The sequence below is a fragment of the Carya illinoinensis genome, chromosome 6 (genome assembly GCF_018687715.1).
Source record: "Carya illinoinensis cultivar Pawnee chromosome 6, C.illinoinensisPawnee_v1, whole genome shotgun sequence".
Classification (NCBI taxonomy): Eukaryota; Viridiplantae; Streptophyta; class Magnoliopsida; order Fagales; family Juglandaceae; genus Carya; species Carya illinoinensis.
The window spans coordinates 9,264,985-9,287,394 of NC_056757.1; the positions used below are offsets into that span (position 1 = coordinate 9,264,985).

Here is a 22,410-nt window from a genome sequence, read left to right on the forward strand (position 1 = left end):
GCAATAGAAACTAAGAAAGCAATGCAAAGGTAAAAGTCAGACCAACTAACTGTCTCAGGAAGTGTATAGATAAGCACAGAACTCATAACGTTTGCCAGTGCAAAAATCCTGCAAACCCAGGTATTAGAAACATGGAATGTACAAGAATTACAATCATCGATGCAAACCAAAATTACATATGTGCTGGAGATTACCGGTAGACTTCCCAACACTCTCAAATCCCTCTGTATCAAGGTACAAGACAAAAGTACTAACTCCATCAATATTCAACTCTATTTGTCACAGAGAGAAAAAAGAGAAATGTATGCCATGAGAGGCAACATCGGCAACTAGAATCACAAATTCTTTTCTAGCAAATACAGGGAGCAAAAAAGAATGAAGTAACTAGAGAAAAAAAATTTTTTTTTTGCCCAAGCCCTAGAATAACACATTGTATTTACCTTCCCACGTCGAGAACACAAGTTTGGGAGAGAGTAGGGAACTCGAGCACAGTTTCTCAAAAGTTTCTCAAAAATCAGAACGATGAGGAGATTCGGGAGGAAGAGTTTGTGCGAGACGAGGGGGAGCTGGTATACGGGATCCGAGTCGAACGTCGACAAGGAGAGAGGAGGGAACCAGAGGATCTGTTTCTCAAAAATTAAAACAAAAATCAAATGTTTGCTGGAGCTGAGAGAGGGAACGGAGAAAGTCAGGGACTATTTTGTCATTACACAGCGCCACGTAGGGTGTGCGCCGGCTGCTCCCAAACAGGGGCTGACGCGAAGATTAATTCAAAGATCAAACTTTAGTACTTTACCTGTAGTCGTTGCGCGTCTTCGTCTCAACCAAAACCACCACTCCATCTCAATGGTACTCTCTCTATTTTTCAGTTTCCATTTTAAAATTGAAGCCTCCGTTTGGTATCCGAGAAAAAGGAAAGTGGAATTGAACAAAATGTGCAATTATGATGTTTTGTGCTGTTAGTTTAAATTAATCAACCAAGACTAGGAGTTGGATGCTTAATTTTCTGTTTGACCGTTAGGAATTGATGTTATAATTTCTTTAGAAACTCATTTATGAAATTCTCTCTTCCGAATCTGTTTGTTTTACTGTGAAAGTCGAGAGAAAGGAAAAAAAATTACAAGTAATTGATGTTCGTGGTTTAGGTGTTACTGTTTTAGTATTGGTTTCTGATATCCGTGAAACTTATATGTGGTCAATGGCAGTATGTAGATGTTCAGCTGTGTTAAGTGCTTCTTCCTTGCCCTTGGTCTTAACTCTTCCAATTTATGGTAAAATTCAGGGCTCCTATTAACAGCTGTGTTTGATCTTCAGTGTATTTTATTTTGCATTTTCCAGAAAACCATTTTTAGAGGGAGTTGAATGTATGAATTTTGTACACTTTTTTTTTGTTTTGGTAAGTTGTATGAATTTCTTACCAGCATGTGGCAATATAATAAGAATTTAGTTACAATGGCTGATTCTGTTTGGTCAGTGTTCTCATATCATGAGTAAAAACTTATGTAAACTTCGAAATGGAAAAGATTAAATAAATTTGTGTATAATTACAATTAAATGAAGTAAAAAAAAGATTTAAAAGGGATCGTATAAAGTTCCAGAACAGATAAGAAAACTTGTGTCCTAACCATGTTCCCATTAAGGAATTGTTTGTACAATTTTGGTTCACGGGCAAGCAAGTCAATGCAATAGTTTTACCAAAAAAATAAAGTTTGTACTATCTCAGTGCAAGATTCTTGTCTTTAAATGTTTTCTTCTGGTGTCTTTCTTCTTCAGAGTTTAATATCAAGGGGGATTCAATTCCCTGGCCGAGACAATGAGAGTTTGGCAGCTATCTTTACTCCTTGTTCAGTATCAGATTCCAATTATGATGCTTGTCTTCCCCAGCAGATTCTGCGTGATTTTCCTGTGCAAAGCTTTACAGCTGAACAAACAAAGGAAGTGCTTGATGTTACAAGAAACATTATTGAGCTTCTTACAACAGTCTTACACACTTCACCCCAACAAGATTCTTTGAAGGTGACTTTTTTTTTTTTTTTTAATCTCCTTCTTTATTTTTAATTTTTTTTTCCTTAGTGGACAATCTCCCGTAAACTTTGTTCAAAACCCTCACTTGTGGCGGAGGGATACTATGGTTACATATCCAGGCATATTTAGTACATGACCAAGATGCACACACCTATACCATTTCCTATGTGTTCCTGTATGGAGATCAAAATTACCATTCATTTACCACGTATAATAATATAATCGGCAGCCCCACATTAGCCAAAAAGGCTAAGGCCTTGTTTGGGTAATAATATAATCTCAGATATTATCAAAACTTCTCATAATTTCCTTCCCATGCATCACTCAAACACAAAACGCCTTTCAATTTCAAATCTTCAACTTTTTATCCAATCATTACCTAATCATTATCGAAACACAAAAGCCAAAAGAATTTCCCAAACTTCCAAACAAAAAACAAAAAGCAATACAACTTTTTCAAATTTCAAAACAAAAAATTATATTAAACAATTTTTTAACTTCATAATATTTTTATTTAATTTTTTCTCTCTCCTTTCTCAAAACTCAATAAAACATCTTAACTCAAACCATTTTACTAGTATTTATAGAATTCTAAGATATTCTAAGTGTCCAAATGAGCCCTTAGGGTTCTGGGTTAATTGAAAGGAGTCATCTAGATTTTAATGTTAGTTAAGTTTGAACATTTTGCTGATGCTCATCTAGAGTTTGGGGTTATTGAGGAATGGTTCTCAAACATTGTATGAACTTACTTTTGTACCTGGATTTAAAAATGTTATGGAGTAATGGAAAATATGTCACTTTTCTCCTGTAACATATTCAACACACACAATTGGATGGATTCTTGTAAAACCAAATGCCTGTGGTATTGGACATTTTAATTATTGGCAGCCGAAGAACCTAGTAGATCAAGCCATGGGGCAGCTCAGGTTACTGTTATACTAAACCCTTGTACAATTTGTCTGAAGAAACAAGAAGGAAGCTTAGAGCAATAAGATGTTGTGTTATGTTATTTGTGTGGAATAAGATCAAGACTTAGTTGTTTTAAGCCTCCTGGTATGAAGTGCTTGCTACTTGACCCTCTCTATAAACTCCACAAGACAATATTCAAAAATCTCAGAATATATATGTGACAGTGAACATGCGTGAGAGTGGACGTCTAGTTAGATACTCTGGAATAGCCCCTATTGATTATAAAAATGTATATAAGAGATGCCATGTTCCAGTTATATGTATAATGAATGCATTACATAATTCATGAACCACACCATTGCATAATGATCCGGTCTTTTGTCGCTAAACATCTTACATTATTATGTAAACTTTATCAGAGTTGAGAAATACATCAAAAGATTTTATTTGGCGTTAAATTTTTCACATACACAAAGTATCCCAAAAAAAAATAAAAAATGGCACATCTCCAATTTCAATGAGTTCATAAATTTCAAATGGCATACTAAAATAAATGAATATATCATCTCAAAGGTTTGTTTTTTGATGCATAATTGTTGTATTTGGGGCATATTATACTAATAAGAGACATCCGTACACAGATCTATGAAAGCATAATCCAACAGCCAGCACAAAAACAAAGAGTGAAAAGCATGCAATTGATTTAGAACTAATGACAAGGAGAACAGCACAATGGCTTTCCAAATATTAAACATGAAAAGTGCAAAGATAACAAAAGAACATTGATATCGAGAAAGGAACATTTTTTATTAATAAATTGTAAGATTTGCAACAATAATTGACAGAGAAAAATGGAGCAAGAAAAATGTCATGATTCCCCATTTCTAACCACTTAATTCCCAATGCCGAACCCACTGTGAGGTCCAAATGCTATGGGAACTGCATCCAGAAAACACCTTGTGAAATAATTTTATCATCATGTATAGAGATCTGTGCTAATAGAAACATGCATGTAGAGAATAATGTAACATGGTTGGAGAGTAAGAGAGACATTACGTTTCTCAGGTAATCCACTGATTCGATGAGACCATGAACCGTTTATACGCTGATCTTGACTTTTGATTCTCTTCCTATTTGAGAATCTCTAGATTCTCCTCCATTTTGTAGCTTAGATGTCAAGGGACAACTATACAATGCACAAGCTGTAGTGTGGCAGGTCATGAAGAGTGATCGAACGTTGGATCATCGAATTTGTATGCAGAGAGCTTCTTAGCCCTTTAAATTGTGCCTTCTGCTAAGTGGATAGAGGCCTTTAATAGAGCCAAAAAGAAGTTTCAAACCACAAATATCGTGTGAGACCAAAAAATGCCGAACGCCATGTGCCGTTTATAGATCAGATTTTTTCTAAGTAAATCTCATTATCCTTATCTTCACCTGCCTTTTATAACCAAACGATATAAATGAATATATTTTCCACTGATTTTTTATTTAATTATTTTACTTTATCCTAGGAATTAGAAACCTAGGAGAAAGTCTAGAAATGCATGTACGTCTAAATGTCCAGACATGGACGTACTCTAGACATGTACATGCATGTCTAGGCATGCACATACATAAATGAACTATTAAGACAGAGAAACTGCTACTCATCCAAAATAGTGAGACAGTATATAAGACTCCAAATCATGAACACCATCAGAAGATCCAGCCACGACTCCTGTAACAATCAAACCAGTACACGTGGATATTGTCACATGAGGACCAAATATTCCAATGCTAATCAGATCTCACTAACTAAGGACATGTAGTTATTATAAATGGACTAAACTTAAAGTTAGGGTTGCAAAGTAACTATGTCGGATAGGATTAGGGAAAACATGACAGACTGATGGTGGTCGTTTAGATTCAAAAGATGTTTGGAGAGATAGTGGTAGAGTCAAAGAGAATTGTGTTTGCGAGAGTAGGAGCTAACTTTCGCATCTCTGAAAGGGGTTGGAAGGAAAAATATGAGGTGGTTGTGTGCCGTAACACCGTGCTATGGCTCGTACATGTACTGGAGGAATGTCTGCGAGGGGGGAGCAAGGAGGTGTACTCTGTGGTAAGGGAGGGTTTTAGGAGTTTCATTGCACAACGTTGCACAAACCACCGTGGTCGTTATCTCTCGGTTGCAGAGTACAGACGTGAGGGAAGAGTTTCCCTTCTCTGTTTTCTAGAAGGTTCAGGTGGACGGGGTTGGAGGAGTCTAAAGGAACTTGCTGAGGAGATGACCAGGTTGAGGGAACAGGTAGTGAAGGTTGCTGGGGCTCAGGCGTATAGAACGAATGTGAGACAATCCAACCTGACGTATGCAGAGGCTCTCACGGTGGCGAGACCAGTGCACGGAGAGAAGAAACCAGGTGACTATGGGCTGGATGGGGGTGCGTCTCGAGCCATCCAAGCTGTATGGGGTGCAGGTTATGGCAGGCCTAAGGTTGGGCAGGAGACGTGGGTGAGTAGTAGGCGACTGTTGGACCTGCAGGGGCAGTTGAGAAAAATGCAGAGGGAAATGGAGGAGTTACGTGAGTATGTCGGGATGAGAAAGGATATAAAAGGGAAGGGGAAGATGAAGTTTGCTGAGGGTGTAGTGGATTCGGGGCCGTTTCTAGGGCCAGACGGGCCCAGGTGTGGGCCTCAGCCTGTTAAAGAAGGGGACCTAGGGCCTGGGCTTGGGCTGACCCAGCCCACTCACATCCTGAGCCCTGAGACCGGCTCACACACTCCTTTGCGTGACCCAGGGCCTGGGCTTGGGCTGACCCAGCCCACTCACATCCTGAGCCCTGAGACCGGCTCACCCTCTCTTTCGCGTGACCAGGGCCTGGGCTTGGGCTGACCCAGCCCACTCGCATTCTGAGCCCTGACCCGATGCCCCTTTCACGTGACCCGGAGCCCCTTTCACTTGACCCGTTAGCCATCAACGTAGTCTCGACTACGCCCGAGCTCGTGTTGTGCTCGCCGGCGGCTGACTTGCCAACGGCGAGTCCACAGAAGGTGCCGACGGGAGCAGGGGGAGGATTGGGTATTTCACAAGGTGAAAGAAATACAGAAAATTGTGGGGCTTGAATGTGATGGGTATGAGGAGCAGTTCATGGCCTTGTTTACAGCAATTGAGGCAAGGCATAAACAAAAAAATAAGGGAGAATCAAAGAAGCACCGGGAGCTCAAAAGACTGTCTTGGTCTATGAACGTGGAGGGCAGCTCTAGTAGGAGTAGAGTAAAGGGGAAGGGGCAAACGTCTCTCCCATGAAACCAAAAATAGTGTCCTGGAACGTCCGTGGGCTTAATGATGCAGATAAGCGCTTGCGGATAAGGAATATGATTAGGGAATGGAAAGTGGATATTGTTTGTTTGCAAGAAACTAAGTTGAATTATATTGATAGGGGAATTGTGCGAAGTTTATGGAGCGGGGTTCATGTAGATTGGGCTTACTTGGCATCAAATGGGGCGTCAGGAGGAATTGTGGTATTGTGGGATAGACATGTTGTAGAAAGGGTGGAGGAGTTTATTGGAAATTATACGGTGGCTTGCACTTTTAAGAGCGTAGCAGATAACTATCTTTGGGCTTTTGCAGGTGTTTATAGCGCCAATTTAGACAAAGACAGAAGCTTGTTATGGGATGAACTTGTTGGGATTCACAACTGGTGGGATCTCCCTTGGTGTATAGGGGGAGATTTCAACGTTGTGAGATTCCCAAGCGAAGCCTCGGGAAGTAGAAGATTACGGCCAGCAATGGAAGCTTTCTCGGAATGCATTTTCGATCTGAACTTGGTAGACTTGCCATTAGCCGGCGGTACCGCTACATGGTCTAATAATCAGTCATGGTCACGACTGGATCGGTTTTTAATTTCACCGGAATGGGAATGTCATTATCCGGAGGTTTGGCAGAAACGGTTGCCCCGTATTGGTTCGGATCATTGGCCGATTTTGCTCGATTGTGGAGGCATCCGTAAGGGTCGTCGACCGTTTAAATTTGAGAATATGTGGCTGAGATCGGAAGGGTTTGTGGATAGGGTAAAACAGTGGTGGTCTTCGTACCAGTTCCAAGGTACTCCTAGTTTCATTTTTGTGGCAAAAATGAAAGCTCTCAAAAAAGATTTACAAGTATGGAACGTGGAATCCTTTGGCAACGTAGGGGAAATGAAAAAAGCGAAGTTGTTAGAAATCCAGGAGATTGAGAGACTGCAAGAGGTACAACACCTCACTCAGGCGGAACAAGAGAGGAAGGGTGAGCTGGTTGCAGAAGTTGAAAGGTTGATTCTTTTAGAAGAGATGTCCTGGCGCCAAAAATCAAGGGCTCTATGGTTGAAGGAAGGGGATCGGAGCACGGGTTTCTTCCACAGAATTGCAAACTCACACAGGAGAAATAATAATATTGAGATGTTGAAGGTGGATGGAGAAGAGTGCAGGGATGAACAGGTAATCCAAAATCATGTTGTGGAATTCTATGAGAACCTACTCAAGGAGCAGGTGGGATGGCGGCCTCCACTGAATGGGCTGGATTTTAACACCATAGGCTTGAGCGATGCATCACACCTAGAAAGGGACTTCGAAGAGAGGGAGGTTTTTGAAGTAGTGAGGAAAATGGCAAAGGACAAGGCACCAGGACCCGATGGCTTCTCTATGGGTTTCTTTCAGGGTTGTTGGGAAGTTATTAAGGAAGACTTGCTGAAGGTCTTTCATGAGTTTTTCAGCGATGGAAGATTTGAAAAAAGCCTTAATACAACGTTCCTTGCTTTGATACCTAAGAAGGTGGGGGCGTCGAAAATTAAGGATTTCAGGCCTATTAGTCTAGTGAGTGGGGTGTATAAGATAATTTCCAAGGTACTTGCGAATAGACTGAGCGAGGTGATGGGGAAGATTGTTTGTCAACCTCAAAATGCTTTTGTAAAAGGAAGACAGATCCTGGGTGCGGTGTTAATAGCTAATGAATGTCTTGATAGTCGAATGAAAGCCCGGAAAACAGGGATAGTGTGCAAACTTGATATGGAAAAGGCATATGATCATGTCAACTGGGATTTCCTCCTTCATTTACTAAGGAGGTGTGGTTTTGGGGAGCGATGGAGAACATGGATCTATTGGTGCATTTCATCGGCAAAATTCTCTATCTTATTGAATGGAGTGTCAGTGGGTTTTTTCCAGTGCTCACGTGGATTGAGACAAGGGGACCCATTATCACCCTTGCTTTTTGTCATAGTCATGGAGGCGTTAAGCAGGATGCTATCGGCTTTGGTCGCGAATGGTGTTATATCAGGTTTTCCGATCGGAACCCTAAGTAGGGGTATTATCAATATCTCCCACTTATTATTTGCAGATGATACTTTGATTATGTGCGAAGCAGACCAAAGGCAGGTTCAAGCATTAAAGGCCCTACTTTTTTGTTTTGAGGCAGTCTCAGGATTGAAGGTAAATCTGGACAAATCAGAACTGGTGCCAATCGGGCTTGTTCCTAACACTCGCCTCTTGGCAAGAACGTTGGGTTGCAAGATAGCCTCTTTTCCTCTTACTTACTTGGGGCTTCCATTGGGGAGTGTCTCGAGGGTTTCTTCAATATGGGATACAGTGATTGAGAAAATAGAGCGGCATTTGGCGGGGTGGAAAAGAATGTACTTGTCCAAAGGTGGGAGAATCACTTTGATAAAAAGTACATTATCTAACCTACCTACATATTTCTTATCTCTATTTCCAATACCAGCAAGTGAAGCAACTCGTATTGAGAAGCTCCAACGAGATTTTCTGTGGGGGGGTTTGGGGGATGAATTCAAGTTTCATTTGGTTAAGTGGAAACAGGTATGCCGCTCTATCCCGGGGGGAGGTTTGGGAGTTAGGAACCTAAGGGTTTTTAACCGGGCACTATTAGGCAAATGGCTATGGAGATTTGCCAGGGAACCAGACTCTCTATGGAAATTGGTCATTGAAAAGAAATATGGAGGCATATGGGGAGAGTGGTGTACTAGGGAAGTTAGTGGGGCTCATGGAGTTGGATTGTGGAAACACATTAGAAGAGGCTGGGAGGTGTTCAATCGCTTTGTTAAGCTTCAGGTGGGTACAGGAACCAGGATTAAATTCTGGAGTGACATATGGTGTGATAGCAGGGCTTTAAAAGACTTGTACCCCTCTCTTTTTCAAATGACAAGTGTAAAGGATTTATCAGTGGCAGATGCTATGGAGGTGTCGAGGGGACAGATTACTTGGAGCATTAATTTCGATAGAGCAGTTCAGGATTGGGAGATGAGTAGCATTGCTGATTTTTACAGTTTTATTTATTCTATAAGAGTTAACAGCCAGCAAGAAGATATCATGTGGTGGTTTCCAGCAAGAAAAGGAATTTTCTCAGTCAAGTCTTTTTATAAGGCTCTCACCCCAGAGTCCAACTCTCATTTCCCTTGGAGAAAGATCTGGAGTCACAAGGCACCTCCAAAAGCCTCTTTCTTTGTATGGACAGCCTCTTTGGGTAAGATTCTTACCACTGATAATCTAAGGAAAAGAAGGATCATTATTGCAGACTAGTGTTGCATGTGCAAAGGAGAGGGAGAATTGGTAAATCATCTTCTGCTACATTGCGAGGTAGCAAGGACTCTATGGAATGAAGTGTTCGTTCGTTTGGCAATGGTTTGGGTGATGCCAAAAACGGTGGAGGCAACGTTGGCTAGTTGGCCTACCATAAGAGGCAGGCAACCGATTAGAGCTATGTGGAAGATGATCCCTATTTGCATCTTGTGGAGTTTGTGGAGGGAGCGCAACGAGCGGATTTTCGAAGACAAGGAAAGATCTATAGAGGAGCTTAAATTCTTATTTTTCAGAACTCTTTGTAGTTGGGCCATTGCTGTAGATTTTAATGGCATGGCCCTTCGAGATTTTCTTGCCTCTAATGTATCCACTTAGGTGGGGTATCAGAGTTGTAATTCAGGCTTTTTGCCATTCTTTGATCAATATAATTATTTATTTATCAAAAAAATAAATAAATGGACTAAAGAACAATAATAAGTTTTAGTACTACTTTCCACCATGAAGACGGATACTTTCAAAACTTCAGATCTCATTCCCAACAGTTTTGGCTCTTCACAATACCAAGTGATATGATAGGTGCAAATACTTATTGTCAAATATGACAATAAATGAGAAATGAACTTGATAGCCTATCCATGTAGCCTCCTTGTTTAATGTCATTAATCAATTGCTCTCAACCTAATTGCTATCAAGTTGAAATGTTACATGACTATGACAATTGTTTTTTTTTTTGAAAGGTAACTATGACAATTAATTGATCCAGGCTAAACCATCACTCCATGAATATAGAGTTAAGTATAGCTAGCATTAGCTGATACTCTATTTGCAGTAATGCAAGATGACTATTAAAAAAACTTGTTTACACTAAATGAAAGAGAGTTAAGAAATGAGTGTGATTTACCAATTCCCCAATGAAGTGACAGCGAGTGACCTCAGTATGCCACTACAGCCTTCTTGACCTGAATTTCTGAGAGAAGTCATCTATGTCAAATTTTGCACAATGCAGCAGAGGGAAGCTACCTTGCCAAAAAGTTCTTGAACTTTCATTGGGACTAGTACTAGAGATTTTAAAGCTTCTAAACAATGAGAGAACCACACTTGAGAGTCTTGGTTAGTTTTAACAATTGGTAACAGCCAATGAGGGACCTGGTAAATATTCATCTTTTTCTTAATAGGTGTTTTTTTTTTTTTTTTGCGTACATTATGCATGCTTGTAAAATCTATTGCTTGTAAAAAAAAAAAGTAGCTGCTAGGTTAACAATCCCTTTTCTTATGTGGAGGTTTGTAATACAAATGAATCCATATATAACACATGAAGCTTCGCCTTCATCTCTCAACACAATAATAAATATTCTGCACCTATCTCTATTGACAATATAAACAAAGCAGTTACAATGTCCTTCCTTCTTGAATGCTCTAAAGAAATTGATCTGCCTATGCTTGCACTTGAGTTGGCTGCTTACTTCTTAGATCATGAAACCCATCTTTTTAGCCCATGGGCTGGATCCATAGCTGCCCCATAGAGGAGGGCAGACTGGCATTGCTGCACCTGATTGGAAAGCCCTAAACTTTAAATGTTCATGATGGCAAGACTTCGGTTAAGAAAGAGGAGCTTGACCTGCTTAGACCAAGTTATTTGACTTGGCTTGCTAAAAAGTTGGTTGAACCTCTAAGCCTTCTATGAATTGGAGAAATTTCAAGCTGATACTGCAGGCTGGTTGAGAAAAGATTGCAAAATCAGTCAAGAGACCTAGCTAAAATATATGCATATAATGCAAACTGCTTAGATAATGGAAACAGTATTATGACATTGAAATAATGTTATATCATCTTATTCCAGCTATTAAAATGCTATAGAGAATTGTCAGAATCGAACGGGTGCAACTTCATAGATCAGAGAGTAAGATGAGGGCGGAGGTGGGCTACTTACTTTCTCCAATAGGCGCAACATTACATTCTGGTAACTCACTGACTCGATTTGATATTGATATGCAAAAGATTTGAACCAAATATTTTGGAACTCTTGTTTATTTTCCTCCATCAGTGTACAACTCCATTCTTCCATAAAATATAGGTAAAGAACCCTTCAATGAGTATGAAGAAGACAAGAAAGTACCAAAGAAGCAAGTAATTATAAGTATGAGGGGCTAGAATTTTGCATATTGAAGAATTCCAGGCACCATCTAGAGAGAGAAACTAGGGTTTCTTTTCTATGCATACTCAACTGCTCTGAAGGGCGAATTTATAGAGTTTGTAGGTGAGTGTAACTCCCATGGTTTCTCCTCAGCAGATCATATTTTCATAATTTCCATATTTAATATTGTATTGAATGTGGAGAGAGACACAAAACAAGTAATGCTTAATACAACATTTAATATAACGTTTAATTAGTACAATAATTAAACTCAATTTCCATTTCCATAACAATGATACTCAATTGGTACAATAATTTAATGTCTTATGAACCTATTATTGCATATAAAAATTGTTGATTTCCTATTCAATTTTGAATTAATCATACAAAAAATTATAAATCTCATACCAATCTTAATAGGGTTTCATTCCAAATGTGCACATCCCATCCAAAATAAACAAACATTAAAGTCTTCCTCATTAATTTTTATCATTATCTCCACCTGCCTTTTAAATCCAAACGATATAAATGAATATATTCTCCATAGATTTTTATTTAATTATTTCACTTTCTCCCAGAAATTACAAATCTAATGGGATTTTTGTTTTTCATGTTGCATTAATTGGACTGAATATTTTCATTTAAGCTAGCCAATCATATATCATTTGGGTTCCTATCACTCACTAGCTTGTTAAATGTGAACACCGAAAAGATAAACCACAAACAAATCTTAGTAATCATGATACAACACATGATTAAAGTAAAATATAACAATGAGGTCTGTTGATACCAGAATAACATGCTGCAACTAGGGGTGTAACCGATCCGGTTTTGAACAAAATTTGGGGCTAAACCGGTATGTACCGGTTTTGCATTTTCGAAAACCGATTACACAATGGTTACCCTCCTAAACCGGTACCTTCAGCTTTACTGGTTCCGGTCCGGTTTGGTCCGGTTTTCTGATTTTAATAGTATTAGTATAAATATTAGTATTAGTTATAGTGATTAGAATAACTATATATTAGTATTTGTTATAGTGATTTTAAATTTATTACAACTATATAATTGGTAGTGATTTAGTATTACAATATCATTGTTTCATATATAATTATTTAGTATAGTGATTTATATAGTAATTTATATATAGGCTTAAAATATATTACTAATAGTAATATAGTATTAGACTATTAGTATTAGGCCATAAAATGTAAATTGTAATTACTATACATTATATACTAATATTAGTATAACTAATTTACTAATGTACTTATTAAAAAAAATATATTGAGAATTTATTAGGCCATAAAATGTTATTAATATATATTTTTTTTTATCAAATCATATGATCAAATAAATTTTCATGTTTAAGTTTCAAGTTTATGTTATAAATTATAATAACATTATCTTATATATAATTATAATTGATATTATTATATATATAAATTATATATAATATTAAAAAATAATAATTTAAAATATATAATGTAGCGAACTAGTCCAGTCCTAAAAAGCATAGAACCAGAACGGGAACAGTACCAGCTGGTTTTGAAACTAAGGGAATGGGTCCCGGATTGGACCAGTTCTACCTGTTCAAGCCGGTCCGGTCTGGTTTTCCAGTTCCCTGGTTAATTTTTACACCCCTAGCCACAACCTTTTTTGGGTGGAGGGAAGAGGCTTGTAATCATTCACAATAACACCATACATCATTACATAGTTCAAGAATTTGCTCCCTAATCTACAAGGATCCTCTCCCTTTCAAGTTAAATTAATAATATCCCCTAGACAAAACTTGGGACAAAACTTGGGATGTTTTCATCATTTTGTTCTTCAACATAATGTGAAAGGATCAAAATAGCCATTATTTTATATTAAATGAAATACTCTCCCTTCACTTGAAAACTGAAATTGATAAGATCAAAATCCCTAAACTCTTTGAACAAAAATACATCCAATGACCATACTTCTAAAACCTGCATACCCAACTTCTGTAAGTGCACAAATCCGGCTTTAACACAGAAACCAGCAGCTTCATACGCATCTACTTAGCAACACATCATTGGTCAAAAACCCAACTTCCATCCAGCAAACTTATACCCAGCACATAGGAATGGTACCAACCACAAGGGAAAGGCAGCCATCACACTAAATTCCAATAGATACAAAACAGGCACCATAGCACAATAAATGCCATGAGCCAATAACCATACGATTAGGCTGGCTGCACAATACAGTCAAAACCAAGACCACCATGCAGCCAGTGGTTCGTTTGTTGTCAAGCTTGTAAACTTTTGCCCTTGAAGGTGCTGATCATCCACTGCATGCTATCATCCATGCTCCTTTGCACCCCAAGTAATGTTGCACCTGTTGCAAAGAGTTTGCTAGAGTCATTGAGAACATCAGCATTTAACCTTTTAAATGGTTAAAGAGGGTCATTCAAAAAGGTTCTGAGCTTATATGTTTGTTTGTGCGTGTGTGCGCGCAAGCAGTGGGCACCCATACAATCAATATAGTAAATCGAAATTCTATTGAGCATCAAAGAAGTTTCCTTGTATCCTCTATGAAAGAAATGTCGTGTCTAATTGGGTAAGATCAAGACTAAGCTAGTGAGAAGCTAACCTTCACCAATAGTTGTAACCATGGGCCAAAGGTTCTTCCACTGCCAGATTGATCACCTGCTTTCCAAGAATTGTTATCTCGAAGCATGTCCTGATTTGGTGGTGTGTTTGCTACACTTTCCAAACTAGCATCTCAACTTCAACAAACAATCGTGACAAAAGAAGAAAAAATCAACCCATCATTTATGAAACTATTCCCATTCAGCAATTAAAAGCAAGAATATTTGACTGAAGATAATTTTACGATGTATGGTAACAGATTTAAACGTATACGTGAAAGTTATTAGATTTTTGTTCACACATGCATGCCAATGTGCGAGCGTGTGTGCTTGATTGTACTTAAATCTTTAGGCATGCACGTACATAAATGAACTATTAAGACAGAGAAACTGATACTCATCCAAAATAGTGAGACAATATATAAGACACCAAGTCATGAACAACATCAGAAGATCCAGCCACGACTCCTATACCAATCAAACCAATACATGTGGATATTGTCACATGAGGACCAAATATTCCAATGCTAATCAGATATCACTCACTGAGGATATGTGATATGATAGGAGCAAAACATTATTGTCAAATATTACAATAAATGTCAATTGATTAATGACATTAAAGAAAGGAGGCTGCATGGATAGGCTCTCAACCTAATTGCTATCAAGTTGAAATGTTACATGAAAACACCAATTAATTGATCCCAACTAAACAATCACTCGAAACATGAATATACAGTTAAGTATAGCATTAGCTGATAGTCTATTTCCAGTAGTGCAAGATGATGCTTAAAAAAACTTGTATACACTAAATGAAAAAGACTTAATAAATGAGTGAGATTTACCTCTTAATGCATAGAGTATTAGGCTTAAGTGCCCAACAATGGACCAAAGAAAATTAAAAATTTACAGTTAGTAAAACTTTCTACCGTTTACTTTTAAGTAAATATATATTGTCTTACTTATCAAAAAAAATTTAAGGTAAATATACAAGGGTTTAAAAGTATCAATAACATCCCATGCAAAGCACTAAATCAATCATTGTGGCTCTGAGAAAGCTTATATGCACAAGTGTGATACAATTCATAAAAACGAAAAGACAAGACTCAACTCTTCTCTTCTAAGGTATGCATCTCCAAAATTCTATAAATGCAAGTACATGAGATGATAAATTTGACAAATATCATACATCAAGAGTCAATGGCATTGCGATCAACATAAAAATGTATGGCTCTGAACATGTGTGCTGGGAAATTTAGTGAAAACCCACAGTTCTTTCTCGAAGTACATAAGAGAAGCCACAAAAGTCTGTTTTCCTTAATCAGGATGGGAAAACCTGTTTTTGAGTGTGCCTATAGCAAGGACATGAGCATATAATCCAGATCTAATTGACTATGTTGACTAAATAAGATTTAGAAACTTTAAAACAAAAACAGTATGTGTTCAGGTCAAATATCTTCTTCCTCTTTTCTTCAAGAAACAGTAAAGAATTTTATGTTTAGCTGTGTAACATTAAAGGATCTAATATTTGCACTCTCAGTGTTGCTTTAGAGCTGGAGATTTTAAAGGTTCTCAACAATGAGAGAAACAAACTTGAGAATGTTCGTAAGTTTTAACAATCGGTTTAGTTCAAACAGCCACTGAGAGACCTTGTAAATATTCATCTTTTTTTTAATAGATGTTTCTTTTGGTACATTATGAGTGCTTGGTTGCACCCTTGGTGATTTTTAATCAAATATGTTGCTTGTAAAAAAAAAAAAAAAAAAAAGGTTAGCTGCTAGAATAACAATCCCATTTGTTATTGTGGAGGTTTGTACTACAAATGAATCCATATGTAACACATGAAGCATCACCTTCATCTCTCAACACAATAATATATATTATGCATGTATCTCTACTGACAATATAAACAAAGCAGTTACAATGTTCTTCCTCCTTGAATGCTCTAAATAAATTGCTCTGCCTATACTTGCACTTGAGATGGGTTCTATTTTATTTTCCAAGATTAATATTCTAGCTGCAGAACCAGTAACAAGTCACTTCATATGGCTGCTTAGTTTGTAGGTCATGAAACCCATCCTTTTTCCCCATGGGCTGGAGCCATAGCTACCCCATCAAGGAGGACAGATTGGCATTGCTGCACCCAATTGGAAAGCCATCAATTTTGAATGTTCCTAATGAAGACTACGGCTGACAACGATGAGCACCATGACTTGCTTAGACCAGGTAATTTGACTTAGCTTGCTGAAAGGCTGATCATACCTCTAAACCCTAGTATGCAGTTTCATCTTGCCCTTCTGCGAACTGGAGGAATTTCAAGTTGATAATACTGGCTGGTTGAGAAAAGATTGCAAAATCAGTCACTGACCTAGCTAAAATATATGCATATAATGAAAACTGCATAGATAATGGAAACAATATTATGAAAGCCATTCGGACGGGCTACGTTGCGGTGGGCCTGTGCAAGCTTCTTCAAGCCATCCGGATGGGCTACGTTGCGGTGGGCCTGTGCAAGCCCAAACAAAAGTCTTGAATGCCCAGAAGGATGGGCAGAAATCTCAGGCCGGGGGTGGGCTTTCAAACCCGTCCCAGCCCAAGCTCGATGGATTGAAAGCTTTGGGCCCCCCGGCCGGAGACTCGGACCCGGAAACGCCCAAGACCCAGTCCGGGTCGAATCCCATTGACCCTGTTAGTGGGAGACCCGAAGATAACTCGGACTGCGAAGGTCATTCAGGCTTCGTACCGGAGACATTGACCTGCCCGATAACGACGGAAAGGATCCCGACGAGCATACAGACTCCGGCGACAGTGGCAGAGGCTTCCGGCGAGCACACCGACGTTTCGACGGAGCTGTTGATGAAGCGTATATCGAGCGTCGAAGTGGCTGGTACGTTGCAGGGAAGCCAAAATGAGCCGATGGGGGCAGAGGCCTCCGGCGAGCATCCTAACGTGCTTTCTGGGACTAAAGGCACTAACCCAGTACAGTGTCTTGAGCTTACGTCGAGTGTTGAAGGGTCTGTTTCGCTACAGGGAACCCAGATTGAGTCGATAACTTCAGTAGACATGGGGGGAGTCTTTTTGGACGGCGTGGTACAACCAGGGACTGAATCTGAGGTGAAGGATGATAGGGGGAGTGGGTTAGAAGTCTCAATCTTTTCGGAGGATGACGAGCTTGTTTTTCCGGATGTGTGTGGGCAGTTGGGGCTGGACGACATCATGTTGGAAAGTGAAAATAGAGGAAATCAGATTTGTAGTGTTGAGGAGCCTGTACCGTTGAGTTTATGTCTGCCGATGCAACCAAAAGTTTCAGATTGGGTTTTCCATAAGGTGAAAGAGATACAAAAAGTGGTGGGTATTGAATGTGATGGTTACGAGGAGCAATTCTTTGCGCTCTTTATAGCGATTGAAGCGGGTCATAATCAAAAAAGTAAAGGCAAAGCGAAGAAGCTTCGGGAACTTAAAAGATTGATGTGGTCGATGAACATGGAGGGTAGTGCCAGTAGTGGCAAGCCAAAGGGAAAGGGGCTGACTGTTCCTCAATGAAGCCAAAGATTATATCGTGGAATGTCCGTGGGCTAAACGACATTAATAAGAGGCTCTGGATTAGAAACTTGCTGCAGGAGTGGAAGGCAGACATCGTTTGCCTACAAGAAACAAAACTAAAAATGATTGATAGAAGATTAGTGCGAAGTTTATGGAGTGGAATATACATTGACTGGGTTTTCTTGGCTTCGAATGGAGTGTCGGGAGGGGTGGTAGTGATGTGGGACAGGCGGATGGTGGAAAGAATGGAGGATTTTATGGGGCGGTATACGGTGGCATGTTCCTTTAAATGCGTGTCCGATAACTTTTTGTGGGCTTTTGCAGGTGTTTATGGCCCGAATCTAGATACAGATAGAAGGTTACTGTGGGTAGAACTGGCTGGGATTCATAGTTGGTGGGACATCCCCTTGTGCATAGGGGGAGATTTCAATGTGGTAAGATTCCCAAGTGAAGTTTCTGGTTGTAGAAGATTGCGGATGGCTATGGAAGAGTTCTCGGAGTGTATTTTTGAATTGAGCTTGGTGGATTTGCCATTAGCAGGGGGTACAGTGACTTGGTCCAACAATCAGTCATGGTCCCGATTGGACCATTTCCTAATTTCACCAGAACGGGAAAGCCATTTTCCGGATGTATGGCAAAAGCGTATGCCTCGTATTGGCTCGGATCATTGGCCTATTATGCTTGATGGTGGAGGTATTCGGAAAGGGCAGCGGCCGTTAAAATTTGAGAATATGTGGTTGAAAGCAGACGGCTTCGTGGATAAGGTCAAACAATGGTGGTCTTCTTATCAGTTCCAAGGGACTCTCAGTTTCATCTTCGCGGGTAAATTGAAAGCTCTTAAACGAGATCTAAAAGCTTGGAATGTGGAGTCGTTTGGCAACGTTGAGGAGGTAAAAAACTAAAGATGGCGGAACTCTAGGAGATCGAGAGGAGGCAAGAGCTACAACCACTTTCCCAGCAAGAACAGGCCCGAAAGTCCGAGATGGGGGCGGAGATTGAGAGACTGTTATTACTAGAAGAAATGTCTTGGCGTCAAAAGTCCAGGGCATTATGGTTGCGGGAAGGGGATCGAAGCACGAGCTTTTTCCATAGAGTTGCAAATGCACATCGAAGAAATAACAATATTGAGATGCTAAAGGTAGATGGGGTGGAATGGCAGAGATGAGCAGGTAATTCACAATCATGTAATTGATTTCTATAAGAACTTACTAACGGAGCAGGTGGGATGGAGGCCGCCACTGAATGGGATGTCTTTTGACTCCATCGAACCAGGTGACGGGGAGCGGTTGGAAAGGGAGTTTGATGAATTAGAGGTACATGGAGTAGTACGGAAAATGGCTAAGGATAAGGCGCCTGGACCGGATGGTTTCTCTATGGGCTTTTTTCAGGATTGTTGGGAAGTGATAAAGGAGGACCTCATGTAGGTGTTCCAGGAATTTTTCAGCGCTGGAAAATTTGAAAAAAGCCTCAACAGCACTTTCCTTGCTCTGATTCCTAAAAAGAACGGGGCTACGGAGATAAAGGACTTCCAGCCTATTAGTTTGGTAAATGGGGTGTACAAGATCATATCCAAAGTCCTGGCGAACAGATTGAGTGAGGTGATGGGGAAGATTATTACACAACCCCAAAATGCTTTCGTCAAGGGGTTAATTGCTAATGAATGCCTTGATAGTAGATTAAAAGCCAGGAACACAGGGATCATGTGTAAGCTTGACATGGAAAAAGCTTATGATCATGTTAATTGGGATTTCCTACTTCATATGCTTAGGAGATGCGGTTTCGGGGATAGGTGGAGAAAGTGGATCCTTTGGTGTATTTCTTCGGCAAAGTTCTCGGTGTTAGTCAATGGAGCTTCAGTGGGCTTTTTTCAGAGTACACGTGGACTGAGACAAGGGGACCCGTTATCGCCATTGTTATTTGTTATTGTTATGGAGGCTTTAAGCAGGATGCTCTCGGCACTGGTTGATAATGGCCACCTAGCTGGTTTCTCGATTGGCACCCCAGATAGGGATAACATAGTTATCTCTCATTTACTGTTTGCTGATGACACCCTAATTATGTGCGAAGCGGAGCAAGACCAGATGCGAGTTTTGAAGGCCTTACTTTTCTGTTTTGAGATAGTATCCGGCTTGAAGGTAAATCTGGAAAAATCTGAATTGGTGCCAATTGGGGCAGTTCCCAATGTTCGACAGTTAGCAAGAACGCTGGGTTGCAAGATCGCCTCACTCCCTTTGACCTACCTGGGACTCCCTGTTGGGGAGCGCTTCGAGGGCCCCTTCGGTTTGGGATACAGTGATTGAGAAATTCGAGCGGCGTTTGGCAGGGTGGAAGAGATTGTATTTGTCAAAAGGTGGAAGAGTTACGTTGATTAAGAGTACACTCTCTAATCTACCCACTTATTTTTTATCCCTCTTTCCCATACCGGCACGTGTGGCGGCCCGAGTTGAGAAGCTCCAGCGAGATTTCCTGTGGGGGGGCTTGGGGGATGAGTTTAAGTTTCACCTGGTCAACTGGGAGCAGGTTTGCTGTCCTATTGCGGGGGGTGGTTTGGGAGTCAGAAAACTAAGGGATTTTAATCGTGCCCTGCTAGGCAAATGGTTATGGAGATTTTCCAGGAAACCGGAATCTTTGTGGAAATTGTTGATTGAGAAGAAATATGGGGGACTATGGGGGGATTGGTGCACCAGTGAGGTGAGCGGGGCATATAGAGTTGGTTTATGGAAACACATAAGAAGAGGGTGGGGGGCGTTCTGTCGCTTCATTAAATTTCACTTGGGTACGGAATCTAGAATAAAATTTTGGATCGATGTTTGGTGTGGAGACAGGGCCTTGAAAGATCTGTTCCCTTTGCTCTTCCAATTGGCAAGTGCCAAGGATGTCTCGGTAGCAGAAGTCATGGAGGCAACGAAGGGACAACTACTTTGGAACGTCAATTTTAGCAGGATGGCACAAGATTGGGAAATGAGCAGTTTTGCAGACTTTTACAGCCTTATCTACTCCGTTAGACCAAACAGACAACAAGAGGATGCTCTGTGGTGGTCCCCTGCAAGTAAAGGTATTTTTTCCGTGCGATCATTTTATAAGGCCCTCACCCAAGAGCCTATTATTCAGTTTCCCTGGAAAAAGATATGGCATCACAAGGCCCCTCCCAAAGTGTCATTTTTTGTTTGGACAGCCTCCTTAGGTAAGATACTGACCACCGACAATTTGAGGAAAAGGAGGATTATTATCGCGGACTGGTGTTGCATGTGCAAAGGAGCCGGTGAGTCGATGGAGCACCTTCTCTTGCATTGTGATATAGCAAGGAGTCTCTGGAATGAAGTCTTTGGACGACTGGATATGGCTTCGGTCATGCCAAAAACCGTGGAGGCAGCCTTGGCTTGTTGGGCAAGCTTGAGAGGTCGGCAACCTATTAAAGCTATATGGAAGATGATCCCTCTTTGCATTATGTGGTGTTTGTGGCAGGAGCGCAACGAGAGGACTTTTGAAGACCAGGCGAGATCGATGGAGGAGCTTAGAGCTTTATTTTTTAGAACTTTATGTAGTTGGGCTATTGCTGTTGACTTCAATGGCATGGCCCTTCAAGAGTTCCTTGTCTCTATTGTGCCTACCTAGTTAGGACATCTTGCCTATTTGTAATACTGGCTTTTGCCATCCTTTTTTTATTAATAAAATTTGTTTATTCATCAAAAAAAAAAACAATATTATGAAATTGAAATAATTTGATATCATCTTGTTCCAGTTATTGCAAATGCTGTAGAGAATGGTCAGAATCAAATGGGCGCAACTTCATATGTATATAGCAGAGAACAAGATAAGGGCGGAGGTTGGCTACTTACTTTCTCTGTCCGGCGCAACATTACATTCTGGTAATTCATTGACTCGATGTGATATTGATATGCAAGAGATTTGAACCAAATATTTTGGAACTCTTGTTTATTTTCCTCGATACATTCATTTGGATTTCCTCCATCAGTGTACAACTCCATTCCTCCATAAAATATAGGTAAAGAAAACCCTCAATGAGTATGAAGAAGACGAAAAAGTACCAAAGAAGCAAGTAATTATAACTAGGCGAGGGGCTAGAATTCTACATATTGAAGAATTCTAGACAACCTCTAGAGAGAAGCTAGGGTTTCTTTTCTGTGCATACTCAATTGCTCTAAAGGGCATATTTATAGAGTTTATAGGTGAGTGTAACCTCCCTTTATTTCTCCTCAGCAGGGCTTATTTCCAGAATTTCCATATTTAATATTTTATTGAATGTGGAGAGAGATATATAACAAGTAATTGGTACAATAATTAATACTATATTTAATATAACGTTTAATTGGCACAATAATTAAACTCAATTTCCATTTCCATAACAAGAATATTCAATTAATGCAATAATTTAATATCTTATGAACATAGATGGCATATAAAAATTGTTGATTTCCTATTCCATTTTGAATTCTTCCTATATCTCATACCAATCTTAATAGGGTTTCATACTAAATTTGCACATCCCATCCAAAATAAATAAACTTTTTTTTTTTTTTTTTTTTTTTATGTCGGGGAACCTCTCCAAGGCAGGGCCCTTTGGACCCTACCCTGCAGAATAAACCCCGGTCCCATGCACCGCACCCTTGGAAGTTTCCCT

General features: G+C 39.8%; 3 protein-coding genes across 3 annotated transcripts; all 3 read left to right on the forward strand.

Moving 5' to 3' along the window:
• Positions 1-522: 522 nt before the first annotated feature.
• On the forward strand, positions 523-11,496 carry LOC122312608. Its single transcript, XM_043127261.1, has 3 exons — positions 523-849; positions 1,774-2,016; positions 11,335-11,496. Exons 1-3 carry the CDS (start codon positions 523-525, stop codon positions 11,479-11,481), a joined length of 717 nt encoding a protein of 238 aa, XP_042983195.1. The 3' UTR covers positions 11,482-11,496.
• A 6,268-nt stretch (positions 11,497-17,764) lies between these two features.
• LOC122312609 lies at positions 17,765-18,670 on the forward strand. The gene has a single exon (XM_043127262.1). It carries the CDS (start codon positions 17,765-17,767, stop codon positions 18,668-18,670), a length of 906 nt encoding a protein of 301 aa, XP_042983196.1.
• Positions 18,671-20,424: 1,754 nt separating this feature from the next.
• On the forward strand, positions 20,425-21,383 carry LOC122312610. Its single transcript, XM_043127264.1, has 2 exons — positions 20,425-20,459; positions 20,594-21,383. The coding sequence occupies exons 1-2, from the start codon at positions 20,425-20,427 to the stop codon at positions 21,381-21,383; spliced, it is 825 nt and encodes a 274-aa protein (XP_042983198.1).
• Positions 21,384-22,410: the final 1,027 nt, after the last annotated feature.